The 15,572-nt window shown below is 57.4% G+C and overlaps 1 protein-coding gene across 2 annotated transcripts in view; it reads right to left on the bottom strand.

Moving 5' to 3' along the window:
* Positions 1-15,572, bottom strand: part of EVC2 (EvC ciliary complex subunit 2) — an 84,978-nt gene that overhangs the window by 23,091 nt on the left and 46,315 nt on the right. For both annotated transcript variants that reach the window (XM_066385204.1, XM_066385205.1), the window contains exons 9-13: positions 14,902-15,141; positions 13,291-13,466; positions 10,192-10,351; positions 6,737-7,191; positions 2,005-2,209 (exon numbers count right to left, since the gene is read on the bottom strand). In XM_066385204.1, coding sequence (XP_066241301.1) covers positions 2,005-2,209; positions 6,737-7,191; positions 10,192-10,351; positions 13,291-13,466; positions 14,902-15,141 — 1,236 coding nt within the window. The remainder of the gene's footprint in view (positions 1-2,004; positions 2,210-6,736; positions 7,192-10,191; positions 10,352-13,290; positions 13,467-14,901; positions 15,142-15,572) is intronic.

The raw sequence follows: 15,572 nt of genomic DNA, 5'->3' as shown, positions 1-15,572 counted from the left end.
GCACAGGGCGCCCGGCCTGCACACACACACGTATTAGCTTCTTCACAAACGTCAGCAAGCGACAGAGTGCTGAGACCTGCGTGACAAGATGGGGTCAGGCACATGAGAAATCGGGAGCGGAGGATTTCAGGGCCTGCAGGGGAAGAAGCTTGGGGCTGCAGTGGACAACGGAGAGGTCAGGGGTGCTCAGCAAAGTGGGCGACGAAGAGGTCAGGGGTGCTCAGCAAAGTGGACGACGGAGAGGTCAGGGGTGCTCAGCAAAGTGGACGACGGAGAGGTCAGGGGTGCTCAGCAAAGTGGACGACGGAGAGGTCAGGGGTGCTCAGCAAAGTGGACGACGGAGAGGTCAGGGGTGCTCAGCAAAGTGGACGACGGAGAGGTCAGGGGTTCTCAGCAAAGTGGGCGACGGAGAGGTCAGGGGTGCTCAGCAAAGTGGACGACGGAGAGGTCAGGGGTGCTCAGCAAAGTGGACGACGGAGAGGTCAGGGGTGCTCAGCAAAGTGGACGACGGAGAGGTCAGGGGTGCTCAGCAAACTGTTATTCAATCAGTGGACACGTGTAGCAGAGGCCACCAACTCTGAGCCTCCTTTTGCACACCTGTGAAATGGACACCTGCCTCATCAGATTAGTGTAAGAACACACCACGTAACCAACAGAACACAATGCAACACAGCTTATCATCTGCCTCACAATATAGCATAACGGCATGATACAACGTCACAGCATGATGTAACACCACAGAAGGTAACATAACAACACAACAGCACAACACAGCCCAGCAGACAGAACAGGACACAAACACCACACACCGAGGATGCACACAGCTCCCGGCAGGGGGCTCTCCCTGGAGAGGGTTGGTCCCCCCCCTTCCCCGCTCGCCCACCTGCCCTTTCTCCTCTCTGCTGCATCCCCGGAGGTCCGATGATCCCCCAGGGGCTTCTCTAGACACGGACTCAGGCCTGCCCGCCAGACTGTGCCCTGGCGTCCTGAACAGTCACTTAGGCTGACCGTGGGGTGGTGGCCCATGTCCGTCCCATCAGAGGAGGAAAGCACAGACACGGTAATTCACTTATCTCAGAACACCCCCATCTGACAGAGGAGGAGACTGAGGCCAGGAGAGCATATCCAGGGGCCTAAAGCCACATCGCAGGAGCCCTGAGGACTACAGCCCAGTGTCCTGACTCCTGAGCTCCAACTCTTTCAACGGAATTGGCTGGGCTCCGCCAACTCCACTATCTGAGCTAACAGAAATACCCCCCCCACACACACACACACACAAAGGAAATTGTGGGTCAACGCCTCCTAGGAACAGAGCCAGGCTGGTGGGCAAGACCTTGAAGTCCAGAGAACACAAAGGGGCTCAGGGGAGATAAGGCTAAGAGGGGCCAGGGTGGGGGAGGGGGAGGCAGTGGAAGTCCTGTGCACCCTAACCCTGTGCACAGTGACGCCAAGTTCACAGCCTGAAACTGGTCTTAGATGGAGCATTTACACCGGGGAGATGGGCAAATGCTACGAATCAGAACTTCCCTCTCCCTCACCTCCCTGAACCTCCAGTGAGTCAGTTTACTGACACCGCTGAGATCACGGCAGAACTCCCGTCCTGGCAGAGGGCCACAGAGAGGACTGAAGAGAGGGGGTGGACATCGGACCCTGCAGCGCTTAGAGCCCAGGTCCTTAGGGACTCACTGATTAGTGAGCAGAATTTATCGCACACCTCCTATGCACCAGGCACTTCCTCAGTTCTGGTTCACAGCCGCTGGTGGACAGTGCAGGGGCCGAGGCAAGGGGCTCCGGGCTGGGCACCAGTGTGCCCACAACAGCCCTTACGGTTCGGACAAGCCTGGCGGTTCTAGGAACAGCCGAGGCCGACGCGGCCGGAGAGGAGAGGGTGGGGAAGGGCGGGGGAGCCGAGACGAGCCCAGGGCGGTACCAGATCCCAAACTGTCGGCAGGAGATGGCCTGGCTCTGCCATCCAGGGGCCTCCCTCCGCGACGGCCCTCCTACCTGCAGCTCGGGGGCCGCCAGGGCCTGGTCCAGCTTCAGGCACTCTGCCTCCCGCCACGCAGCGTGCAGCCGCTGCAGCAGGACGCGGGCCCGGATCCGGGGCAGGGCCAAGCTCCTGTCCATCTGGGCGAAGCAGCCGTGGACGTCCTGACGCATCCTGAGCAGCTCGTCCTCCGACAGCGAGAAGGCCGAGGCACAGAGCCTCCTGGGAGAGCAAGAACGGCGGTGCGGCTCAGTGGCGAGTCCGCCGCTACACACACCACCTCTTCTTCACCCGCCCGCCCGCCCGCCCCGCTGACGGACGCCCAGGACGCTTCCGCTGGGGGGCTGCTGCCAACGAGGCGGCGATGACCTCCCGTCGTCTGTGACAACAGGGACGGACCCACAGGGTATTATGCTCCATTAAATAAGTCAAAGACAAATACTCTGTGATGTCACTTATAGGTGGAATCGAGTAAAGAAAATAAACAAAACAGAAACAAACTCACAGATACAGAGAACAACTGATGGTTGCCGACGGGAGGGGGTTGGGGGGAGGGGTGGAAAAGGTGAAAGGGATTAAAAAGTACAAATTTCCAGTTATAAAAACGATCACAGGGCTCAGGGAATATAGTCAATAATATTTTAATAATTACATGCGGTGTCAGATGGGGACTAGAATCGTTGGGGTGGTCACTTCACGCATTATATAAATGTTTAATCACTACGGTGTGCACCCGAAACTTATGATATCGTACATCCACTGTAATTGAAAAATGAATTTTAAAAAAGTTTAAAAAAATACACTTTTTTTTTAAAAAAAGAACACACGTGTTCTCATCCATAGAAAGTGGGGGTTGTGCTGGGGGTAGTTAAGCTGAGCATTCAGCTAGCAAAAGTCATTAGTTAAATTCACGACCGGGGAAAAATAAAACCATCATCTCCTTAATCACGTCTTCAATCTGCTCATATTTCTTGAACGTCTAAAAGTCTGCTATGCCGGACACAACACCCTACCGGAGCTGAGAATTCAGAGTTGAATGCACGGGGCTGGGAGGGGGTCTGAGAAAAGGCAACAGGTCTTCTGTGTTCGTGACCTGGAAGATAAGCTGGTCTCACTTTGAAAACAGGCCTGAAAACAAAGGCTGGCCCGTTGACCCTGGGCAGCTGTGTACACTGTCAATGGGACTAGCAGCCCAGAGGAGAGATGCCCAGCTCAGCTCAGGTGGGTCAGGGACCAGGGGGCCCTTGCACTGGGTCTTAAAGACAAGGACCATTTAGAGAAAACCTATTCCATGCCAGAAACCTTGCTGATGACCGACCGCTGTGGGCCCAGCTGGGAAGGTCTCTCCCGGAAACAGGGTAAGAGCGCCGGGGACCCCGAGCCCACATCGCTGATACCCCTCTCTTGGGTTTCTCTCTCCACTGTTTTTTTTTTTAAGGACCTCAGGAAATCACGGCTGCTCCATCGTACCAGCCCTCCGCAGCCCCTCGGTCCCCTGTGTTTGCTGGTTACACGGAATCCAAAGTGAAGGCAACGCGGAAATCCACAAGTCCTTCTTCTTGCCCGTCTTTGCACCGATCCAGCCAGGGCGCTCTTGTCTTCCTCCTCTCTGACGCAGGCACCAAGCTAACACAGGAACACGGGACACAGGCTCTCTGACCCCGAAGGACTTTCTAATCCAGGCATGCGCTCAGGGAAGAAGTCTCTCTCCCTGGCAAAAATATGCATCCTTATTCATTCCTACTTATCCGACCAGGGCAGCGACTCCACCCTGCTGGGAACCGGGAGGCTTATAAAAACACATTTCAAAACGATTGTGCAGACATTTTTACATAATGCCTCCGGAATGAAGGCCGTAACCTTTCAGAATCATAAATAAGCCAAGTGCAGGAGCGGACTGACACTGCGTGCGCTGCTGGTCGACCCTTGTCCCACCCAGAGGGACGTCATAAAGAGTTTTCTAATAGCAAGGTGAGAGTTCTCTTTCCCCTGCAGGACGACCAGATCGGTGGCGGCTCTAGGAATAACCCTGCGCACAGAGCCCGGTGCAGTTGAAGAGAATGACCATCTGATAATAGGGATGTCAAGTCACATTCAGACGCTTCGGAGAGTCAGAGCAGGTCAGGACGGAGAGAGGGACTGTGGTGGAGTGGAGGGTGACAGGTCAGGACGGAGAGAGGGACTGTGGTGGAGTGGAGGGTGACAGGTCAGGACGGAGAGAGGGACTGTGGTGGAGTGGAGGGTGAGCGGAATAATGACTGCGCAGAACAACGTGTGGGAGCAGGACAACAGCGTGTCAGGATCTGACTTTCCTGGGCTTGGAGAAGGCGGCAATTCTGTTTGTTCCAGAAAACAAACACTACACCCTGGCCGGGTGGCTCAGTGGATAAAGTGTCATCCCGGCACACCGAGGTCAAGGGTTCAATCCCGGTCAGGACACATATAAAAAGCAATCAATGGGCCCTGGCCGTTTGGCTCAGTGGTAGAGCGTTGGCCTGGCATGCAGGAGTCCCGGGTTTGATTCCTAGCCAGGGCACACAGGAGAAGCGCCCATCTGCTTCTCCACCCCTCCCCCTCTCCTTCCTCTCTGTCTCTCTCTTCCCCTCCCGCAGCCAAGGCTCCATTGGAGCAGAGTTGGCCCGGGCGCTGAGGATGGCTCCATGGCCTCTGCCTCAGGCGCTAGAATGGCTCTAGTTGCAACAGAGCAATGCCCCAGATGGGCAGAGCATTGCCCCCTGGTGGGCATGCCGGGTGGATCCTGGTCGGGCGCATGCGGGAGTCTGTCTGACTGTCTCCCTGTTTCCAACTTCAGAAAAATAAAAAAAGCAATCAATGAATAAATGGAACTAAATGGAACAACTAAGTGGAACAATGAGTTGATGCGTCTCTCTCTCTCTCTCTCTTTCTTTCTAGCAATCAATGGAATGCTTTTCTTTTTTTAAAAAAGAAAACAAACATTAGGAAATAGATGAGAAAGAGCCAAACAGTCCCTTGATCTAAACCAGGACCTTGCTCGCTGCTAAAACCAGGGGACCCACTCTCCCTGGCGGCAAGGTCAGTCAGGGGAATAGCACAGAGCAGAGGAGGCAGTAAATCCTTGAGGCTGGAGAATCCTGTCCCGTGGGAGGTATACACCACCAAGGATGGGCACTGCAGGACGGCGCTCTGCTGTAGGAGCCCTCCAAGGGTCTGAGGAGAGTGCAGGCCTCGGGGCAGATGGGGTGGGCCACCAGGTGGACAGGGTGGACCACTGGTGGATGGAGTGGACCGCCAGTGGATGGCGTGGACCACCGGGGTGAATGGGGTGGACCACCGGTGGATGGAGTGGACTACTGGGGTGGACCACCAGGTGGACGGGGTAGACCACCGGTGGGTGGCATGGACCACCGGGTGGATGGGGTGGACCACCGGGTGGATGGGGTGGACCACTGGGTGGACGGGGTGGACCACCGGTGGATGGGGTGGACTACCGGGTGGATGGGGTGGACCACCGGTGAATGGCATGGACCACTGGATGGACGGGGTGGACCACCGGGTGGACAGGGTGGACCACCGGTGGACGGGGTAGACCACTGGGTGAACGGGGTGGACCACCGGTGAATGGCGTGGACCACCGGGTGGACGGGGTGGACCACCAGGGTGGAGCCAGCAGAGCAACTGGATCATCAGTTTGGTGGGAGGGGGAGAGACAGATGGACTCAGCAGATAGACTGAGAAAGATTCACTCCCCTCCCCTCTCGCCCACCCCAAACCCACAACATCCCCTCCACAACCCTAGGTCAGGGAAACTGTTTCTAATAAAAAAAAGGGCTATCAATTCAGAATTTAAACTGTGGAGCGCCTCAACGAAGAAAAGAACAGTAAAGGGTTTTGGTTTTGTTTCGTGGCTGCAGCGGGTTTTCTAGGTTGGTGGGTGGGTTGGTTTGTTGAAAGGAAGAGCAACTTTAAGGAATACTGACTGGTAGGACCACTGGTTAAAGGGAAAAGAGGCACCCCTCCCCTCGGCAAACATCACTTCTTATCCAGGGGACCAGGTGCAGTTCCTGCTTATCCATCACTAGTGGGTTTCAGTTACCTGTCCGCCCACAGAATTAGTCAAGCAAAGTAGTCACACCCCCCCATGGGAACTCGGGGGCACCTGCTGTGACTACAAAGCCTGACTCCCACAGCCCTGCCTGGTCCCTGTAACCCCTGAGTGGCCCCGGGTGTCATGTGGTGCCCTTCTCTCCTGGGCTGTGAGTATACGTGACTACGAAACTGCTGTCGGTCTCATCTGTCCAGTGTCAGATGTGTGTACAGCCATCCCATACCTCAGGGCTGAATCCCTCCCTCACCTAGGGAGAGACTGGAGACAAGGGAGACCTAAGGATGGACAGGAGACAAGGGACACCTGTGGGGACAGGAGACAAGGGACACCTGTGAGGACAGGAGACAAGGGAGACCTAGGGAGGGACAGGAGACAAGGGACACCTGTGGGGACAGGAGACAAGGGACACCTGTGAGGACAGGAGACAAGGGAGACCTAGGGATGGACAGGAGACAAGGGACACCTGTGGGGACAGGAGACAAGGGACACCTGTGAGGACAGGAGACAAGGGAGACCTGGGAGGGACAGGAGACAAGGGACACCTGTGAGGACAGGAGACAAGGGACACCTGTGAGGACAGGAGACAAGGGACACCTGTGGGGACAGGAGTCAAGGGAGACCTGTGGGGACAGGAGACAAGGGAGACACTCAGGGACACTCACATGAAGATCAGGTGCCCCCAGTGTCTCAGCTCCGCCTGCTCCTCTGTCGCGGCCTCCAGAGCGTCGTCCTTCAGCCTCTGCCTGACGCCCTGGACGCCCTCCTGGTCCCTGTCCCTCTGCTCGCCCTCGAGCTGCTCGGCCCGGGCCGCCATCTCCTTGCTGTGCTCCTCCAGGATCTGCTGCAGGAAGAGCCAGGGCACGCCGCGCTTGAGCAGCTCCTGGGTCAGCACGGAGTGCTGCAGGCGCCCCAGCTCCTCGGTGGCTCTCTCGGACAGGGCGAGGGTCAGGGCCCGGAGGTCGTCCAGGGCCGCCTGGTCCAGACGCTCCTGCAGCTCCTCCAGGGCGGCGCTGTGGCCCGCCACCAGGCTGCGCCACTGGCCCAGGTACTGGCCGGCGTCCTCGGCGGCTCGGAAGGCCTCCCCGACGGACAGCTGCTCCCTCCGCTGCTCCTTGTGCTGCCCGGAGGTCAGAAGGGAAAGTGAGCAGGGCAAAAGCTCAGTCCTCCGAAGCCCTTTGGGAAAACCCTCTGGAAATGAGTCAACGGAGGCTCAGCCGGTCTAAGCCTTCTCCCCAACATGCTCACATTCAGAAAATCATCCTTAAGAAACCAACCCAAAACACAGGGAAAACTTCATTTGTTCAACGTTGGCCAAAGGCTCACTCACTGACTAGGGGGAGCCCCAGAGGCAGGGCCCCAGGTTCCAATCCTGGCTTCTCCACGGACGAGCTGAGTTAGCGGAGACGAGCGTCCCCTCCTGGCTGTGACTCCGTTTCCTCACCTGGGACGTGGGGAGAAGGGCATCTGCCTCGCGGAGCAGGTGTGAGGACCCAGGGAGTTGCTCACCACACGTGTAGCTGGTGCCTGGTGCAGACTTCACATCGAAGAAGGTCCGCTACCATTAGTACTACTACGTCCCAGGCTCGGAGCAACCGCAAATTGTGACATTATAAGAAAAGAGAACCCAAAACCCTGAGGTCCATGAGAGACCACGTACATAAGGTGAGGGAAGGCCTTTTCAGGAAGAAGACCCAAGTGAGACCCAAGGGATGAGGTCATACTTTAACTAGGTTAACTATGGAGAAAATGGAGAAAGAACACTCCTCAGAGAAAGAACAGTAAGAGCAAAGGCCAGTGGGGGGGGGGGGGGGTAAAAAGCTGATATGCACGAAGATGTTCGCCGTGGTGTTATTTATAACAGCACAGCTATAGAGAGTCTCAGTTCTGCTTTGTGAGGACACGGATGGTCTTTTTCTTTTCTTTTCTTTTGTATTTTTCCGAAGTTAGAATCGGGGAGGCATTCAGACAGATCCCCGCATGTACCCGACCGGTATCCACCCAGCATGCCCACCAGGGGGCGATGCTCTGCCCCTCTGGGGCATCACTCTGTTGCATCCAGAGCCATTCTAGCACCTGAGGCAGAGGCCACAGAGCCATCCTCAGAGCTCGGGCTAACTTTGCTCCAATGCAGCCTTGGTTGCAGGAGGGGAAGAGAGAGACAGAGAGGAAGGAGAGGGGGAGGGGTGGAGAAGCAGATGGGCATTTCTCCTGTGTGCCCTGGCCGGGAATCGAACCCGAGACACCAGGCTGACACTCTACCGCTGAGCCAACCAACCAGAGGCACGGATGGTCTTCTTTATGCTCGTGGGTGCTGGTGACCAGAGAATATCAATGACCTCATTCTACAAATGAGGTGCTCTCAGCACTGGGACAGAACATAAACCTGCACCTTTGGGGGCTACATCCTAACTGTGGCACTCCCACTATTTATCAAAAGCAGCTGCAAGAAACAGTCCTCCTGGAGGAGCTGGGCTCCCTGCTGCCCGCCCGCCTGTCCTTGCAGGTCCTAACCTCACATCGGGCCCGACCGTCAGGGGAGAGGACCCTTATTTCGGCTTTTAGCCAGGGGAGATGGCAAGGTCGTGCTCAAGGACGGGGTGGGCTTCAACAGTCAAGGTGAGAATCATGGCTTCCTGCTGGGCCTCAAACATGATTATTAAAAAAGCAGTTTGTATCAATCAAGTTCAAAAGTTATTCTAGGCCCTGCTGGATAGCTTGATGGCTAAGAGCATCATGCCAAAGTGCAGAGGTTGCTGGTTCGATCCCTGGTCAGGGCACATACAGGGACAGATCTATGATCTTCTCTGTCTCTCTCCTTTCCTCTCTCATCAAAATCAATCAATAAAAAATTTTTTTAATTAAAAAAAAAAAGTTACTCTGCAATCCCTTCGCTCCTTTCTGAAATCGCTCCAGACACCAGCTAGGTACCATCCTGTACCTTCCAGATGTCCTCGGAAGCTGTCCTTACCCCCCAGCTGAGGGCACTGTCTCAGTCTGGGTCCTCATCGGACCTCACCGGGCGGACTGATAGAGCCTCTCACGGATTCGTGAAACCCTTCGACATTCGCCACTGTCCTCAGGGGAAGGTAACCCCCGCCCACTGCGCCCTCACTCCTGGGCACACCCCTCCGCCCCTGCCCCCGTCCCTCCACACACCCCAGCTCCTCACATTCTCAGGTTCCAGGCACAGCCGGGAACTCTGGCCTGGGCGTTTCATCTTCACACCAGACACCTCCCCACTGCCTGCAACGTCCTTCCTGGCAGTGGACGCGTCAAACGCACCCTCATTCCCCTGGACTCAGTCCACGCTGCACAAGCTCAGTAAAGCCTTCCCAGCAGAAAGGGCCACTTCCCCTGCGTGTCACTGGGGCCCACTACAGGGCACTTCTGTGTACACGTGTTGGTCTCCCGTCTCGCAAGGGGGGCACACAGCTGAGCGGGTTCGTGTCGAGAACAAGGCCAGGGCGCTCTCTCGGTCAGACACATCTGGGTTCAGCCCCATGTCTGCCACTTACGAGGTATCTGACCTTGACCACATCACTTAATGCTGTGATCTGAACCCTCCCAAATACTAACACGTTGCAGCCTAACGCCCAAGGGGGTGGTATTTGGAGGGGGGCCCTCGGGGAGGTGCTTGGGTCAGGAGGGTAGAGCTCGCGTGGGCAGGACCAGTGCTCTGAGGAAGAGATCCCACAGAACGCCAAGCCCCTTCCGCCACATGAGGACACAGCAGATAGCCACCTGCAAACCCAGAGGAGGGCCTTCATCAGAACCCCCACCCAGCCGGCCCCCTGGCCTCCGGCTTCCGGCTTCCAGAACTGTGAGACATGAATTTCTGTTATTTTTGTGACAGCAGCCCAAACAGGCTGACACTCACTCCTGCACCCTTACCCAGGCAGACATGACTAATCCACCAAGATCCACTGCTCTGCCCAGGCTGGATGGGACCCGCAGAACCCTTCTTGACACAGCATGCCCACAAAGTCACTACTAATCAACCGCAGATGGCACGCCCCGCCACCTGCCCGGTCGCCAGGCGGATGCTAGCTCACCTCGGGCACGCAGGGGGCACTCACAGTGGTGCCGCCAAGAGCGAACGGCACGATGCCTCACGCACCTTTTGCAGCAACTCTCGTCTTCTCTTCAGGATTAATTTCTGGCGCAGCTTTTTCTTCTCCTGCTTCAGGTCGTTGTCCAGCTTCTGCTTTACAGAGAAGACCTCGGTCTGAGCGCGCTCCAGCAGCACCTGCGCCTGGTCCTCATCCAAGTACCCCGCCCTGGATGGATGAAGAGGACGGAGCGTTAATGCCCGCTCCACACTCCCGGCGGCCCAGCTGTTGCTCTGGCCGGACGGTTAGCTCCACAGGACTTTGGTTTGAATCTGAAGAGCCTTTTCCCCCAGAGAAGGAGCGACAGAAAGGGCAGCCATTACGGAAATGCAGGAAGGGTGAGGTCAGCGTCGTGGCCGGTGAGCAGACCAAGCTCAGCACCAGGAGAGACGCAGCCTGGGAGGGCAGGAAGTGGGCAGGACTCCCGGGAGAAAGTAACAGTCAAGGGGGCCACTGTGGCACCCGGGCAGAATCTTGCAAGAGGAGACGGGGGGGGGGGGGGGTTAGGGAGTCCTGGTGACAAGAAGGGAACAAGCAGAGTCTGAGAGGTAAATGTAGGGCGTGCTCTGGGCAGTGAACTGTGCGTGTCAGATGGTCACGGTGCCCGAATCAGACATGGTCTCTGGCCGCGTCTGTGAGGGTGTTTCAGGATGAGATCCACATGGGAATTGGGGGACACAGGAAAGCTGACTGCCCTGTCCAGTGTGCACGGGCCTCGTCCAATCCGTTCCGGCGCTGAACCGAGGGTGGAGGAAGGAGGAAGGAGGAGGGAGGAAGGAGGACCTGTCTGCTTTGCTTCCCTGCCTCGCTGCCTGAACTGGGACGTCTCACCAGCTCCTGCCCCCAGACCGGCTCCCCTGCTTCTCGGGCCTTCGCACTCAGACTGGACTCCAGCAGCAGCTGCCGCGCGTCTCCAGTTTGCAGACAGGAGATCCTGGGGTTTCGCAGCCTCTGTTACTGCACGAGCCAGCCCCTGGGGGCTATCTGGCTTTCTCTGTTTTCCTGAAGACTCCTGACTGATACACTGTTACTACTGTGATTGCCATACGAGCCAGTGAGTCGGCATCTGGGGCTGGGTCGCCTGCCTGGTGCGGGCAGATTCTCTGCCGGAACTTGTTGAAGGAATGAACAGGTGAATGGATGAAGAGTAGACACGTTTGAGGAACAGGACTGTGCCAGCCGTTCTCGGCAGAACCTGAAGCCAGAGGCGGACGCCCTTCCCTGGAGCCTCTCCCTGCGGTGCAGCCGGCTGCCGGGCACCTCAGCTCCAAGTGAAGAACTATCCTTTTCCGTGAGTGGAAACCAATCAGGACCGTCAAGTCAACGGCGGTGACAAATTCATCAGCATCTCTGGAGAAGGCGTGCTGACATAATTTGCACCTACAGAATCCTCATCAAACAGAGCGACAGCGCTTCCAAGTCCTATTGGAATTACCGAGGGGAACCGACTCCTGAAACTGCGCTCCTCGTAGGAAACCACCTTTAGAGTCCCTGTCCCCATTCACGTCAGAGCCTGTCGGGACCTAAAAGGGATACATTTCCTAGTTCACAGTGAAGAGCGCCTGGAGGACCAGCTGAGAAAGAGCCCGAAGAGAGGAGAGGGAGCTGCCCTGGGGAGGCTGAGTCGCCACCGTGCACCCGGCCACACGGCACCTCCCCGGAGCTGCTGAGAAAGACCGCTCGGACCCCAAGACCAGCTCCGTGTGTCTGTGCTCCATTCCCAAGGCGGTGGCTGGAGCTCAGGGAACGGGGCTCCCCGCTCACAGCTCCCGTCAGCCTCCACCCCCTGATCTCCCAGTGAAACGCGGGAGGATCTGCCTTCAAACAACCCAGGCAGAGCCGCGGCCACGTCAGGACCGGCCCTGAGTTCGCTCCCGCTGAAGCTGAGTGACGCGCACGAGGGGTTCACTGCACGGCTGTCTCGACGATCCTGCATGTTTTTAAATTCTAGAATGCAACAGAGTCTTACAACCAGAGGGCTCTTCTTAAGACGTAAGCACGGAGCAGCCAGAGCGTCTGATGCATGAACAGAAGCAGGTGGTCTCGGCTGAGGGAGCCGGGGGCAGGGGTGCGTCCGGACAGAAGCAGGTGGTCTCGGCTGAGGGAGCCGGGGGGCAGGGGTGCGTCCGGACAGAAGCTGGTGGTCTCGGCTGAGGGAGGCGGGGGCAGGGGTGCGTCCGGACAGAAGCAGGTGGTCTCGGCTGAGGGAGGCGGGGGCAGGGGTGCGTCCGGACAGAAGCAGGTGGTCTCGGCTGAGGGAGCCGGGGGGCAGGGGTGCGTCCGGACAGAAGCAGGTGGTCTCGGCTGAGGGAGGCGGGGGCAGGGGTGCGTCCGGACAGAAGCAGGTGGTCTCGGCTGAGGGAGGCGGGGGCAGGGGTGCGTCCGGACAGAAGCAGGTGGTCTCGGCTGAGGGAGGCGGGGGCAGGGGTGCGTCCGGACAGAAGCAGGTGGTCTCGGCTGAGGGAGGCGGGGGCAGGGGTGCGTCCGGACAGAAGCAGGTGGTCTCGGCTGAGGGAGGCGGGGGCAGGGGTGCGTCCGGACAGAAGCAGGTGGTCTCGGCTGAGGGAGCCGGGGGCAGGGGTGCGCCCGGACAGAAGCAGGTGGTCTCGGCTGAGGGAGGCGGGGGCAGGGGTGCGTCCGGACAGAAGCAGGTGGTCTCGGCTGAGGGAGCCGGGGACAGGGGTGCGCCCGGACAGAAGCAGGTGGTCTCGGCTGAGGGAGGCGGGGGCAGGGGTGCGTCCGGACAGAAGCAGGTGGTCTCGGCTGAGGGAGGCGGGGGCAGGGGTGCGTCCGGACAGAAGCAGGTGGTCTCGGCTGAGGGAGGCGGGGGCAGGGGTGCGTCCGGACAGAAGCAGGTGGTCTCGGCTGAGGGAGGCGGGGGCAGGGGTGCGTCCGGACAGAAGCAGGTGGTCTCGGCTGAGGGAGGCGGGGGCAGGGGTGCGTCCGGACAGAAGCAGGTGGTCTCGGCTGAGGGAGCCGGGGGCAGGGGTGCGTCCGGACAGAAGCAGGTGGTCTCGGCTGAGGGAGGCGGGGGCAGGGGTGCGTCCGGACAGAAGCAGGTGGTCTCGGCTGAGGGAGCCGGGGGCAGGGGTGCGTCCGGGGGTTACCTCTCGTGTTTCTGGATGAGGAGGGTCAGCTGAGCGGCGGCCATGCCCAGAAGTCCTTGCACACGGGCCTCTGACGACTGGATGTTCTGGACCAGGTACTCCCTGTGGCCGAACCTTTTACTCAGGTGATACCTCTTACTGGCCTGGAAGAAGTCCATTAGCTCTTCTACTTCCTCCTGTTAAAAAAAAAAAAAGGAAAAAATCAAGACAATAAGCCTAATTAAAGTTTAGAGAAAATTCTTCCTAGGCCAGGGGTCGGGAACCTATGGCTCACGAGCCACATGTGGCTTTTTTGATGGCTGCATCCAGCTGGCAGACAAATCTTTAATAAAAATAATAATAACGTTAAAAATATAAAACATTCTCATGTATTACAATCCATTCATTTCCTACCGCTCGTGTTCATGGTTACGGATGGCTGGAGCCAATCACAGCTGTCCTCCGGGACAACACCAAATTGTTATTGGATAATGCCTAACGTACATGGGTCATTATATGGCTCTCACGGAATTACATTTTAAAATATGTGGCGTTCATGGCTCTCTCAGCCAAAAGGTTCCCAACCCCTGTGGTAAAGAGTCACCAAGCCATCTTTACTGCCCTAAGGAACAGCATGAAAATCTCATTCACTCAGTGTGTCACCTTCACCCATGCACACACGCACACAACACAGCGCCAGGACAGGTAGGGCAGTGCTGGGACCAACCAGCCACCGGCCCGAGCCCCGGAGCTCCCACACTCACGGAGGAGACCGGGTGCACAGAGTCAGAAAGAGCAGCAAGAACTCTTCCTCCATCTACAGAATGAACCAAACCCGACCACCACCAGCGCGTATAATAACCGAGCTGACGCTGGGTGTCTTCCCGGGGCCTGGCACTGGACCCAGGGCATTTCTCACCTGCTCTAACTTCATCTAGGGAGAGGGTACTAGTGTTCCATTTTGCAGATGAGAAAACTGAGTCCCCATCGCACAACTGGTGAACGGCTGAGCAGGGACTTGAACTCGGCAATCTGATCCCAGGGCCTCGTCTCTAACTTCATAGTATACTGCCCCCCAAGTACAACTTTGGCCGTGGCACAGGCATTATTAGATCAGCAGGAATTAACCCTACACACACACAAACACCCCTCCCCCACACACACACACACATTTGTGGGCATTTGCATTTATGTTAAATACATATTGTGCCAAGCTCAGGCTTCCGTGAATCAGCTCACTAAACCTCCGTCACTCCCCTGTGAGTGTAGGAACTCTATCACCCCCACTTTACAGAGGAGGAAACTGAGGCTCGGGGAGGTTGGGCATGTCGCCTGAACTGACACAGGTAGGGGGTGATGGATCTGGATGGAATTCAAGTTCAGGCCAGCCTGGCTCCCAGCCTGTCTCCTGGTGCCCACGTCTCCTGCTTTCCGGAAGCCCGCCCAGACACTAGGGGGAGGAGGAAGGGTCAGCTCTGGAATCCTGCCCAGACACTAGGGGGAGGAGGAAGAGTCGGCTCACGCGTGGGCAGTGCGGGGAGAGCGGGACTCAGCGCTGGGAGAGGGGAAAGTCCCCAGACCGCCGGGAAGTGACCCGTCTTCCCTCGCCGCGAGCCTGATGGGAGGCGCTACCTGGATTTTAGAGTAGTCTTGCAGCAGCAGTTTAGCAGCCTCTGGCTTCAGGTCCCCTTTGAAAAGAGCACTTTGTATCTGGGAGAAAAAGATACTGTGCAGTTCGCTCCTCTGGAAAACGGCCAGCTGCCTGTGGGCCTGGGCGAAGTCTTCCTCCCGCTGCAGAGCCAGGGACCTCCTCAGGTGGTCCTGCTCCAGGCCGTGCAGGGTCCGCAGGAGGCCGCTGCACTCCACCGCCGCCTGCGGAGAGAGGGGGCAGGTGTGAGAGTCCGACCGCCAGACAGGCAGGGACAGGCGCACACGCACGACACGCAACTGCACACTGTTACGGTGCAACCGCAACTGAACGGAACCGGAGCCCAAATGGATGCAATCAATTTGGAAACTTTATTCACCGGCCAGCAGTCTGTCCGCTGTGCCAGGAAGCAAAGAACAGCCATGAGCTCGGGGGGAGAGGGGTATGTATAGGCAAAACCCACAAGGTTACAGTTACTTCAGCATGTTTGTACAATGCCTTTGAAAAAGCACACAAGCACACACTGTTCTCAGATAATAAACAGCCTTCCTGCAATATCTGCAGGGCTGATGCCTAAGGAACGCATCCTGCCTCTGCTAGCAAGATTAGATTTGAGCCTAAATGCTGAGGTTTGTGAGAATTTTCTACTTTAGCT

The sequence above is a fragment of the Saccopteryx leptura genome, chromosome 5 (genome assembly GCF_036850995.1).
Source record: "Saccopteryx leptura isolate mSacLep1 chromosome 5, mSacLep1_pri_phased_curated, whole genome shotgun sequence".
Taxonomy (NCBI): domain Eukaryota; kingdom Metazoa; phylum Chordata; class Mammalia; order Chiroptera; family Emballonuridae; genus Saccopteryx; species Saccopteryx leptura.
The sequence above is the reverse complement of the archived record's forward strand: the minus strand, read 5'-3'. Positions and strand labels throughout refer to the sequence as shown.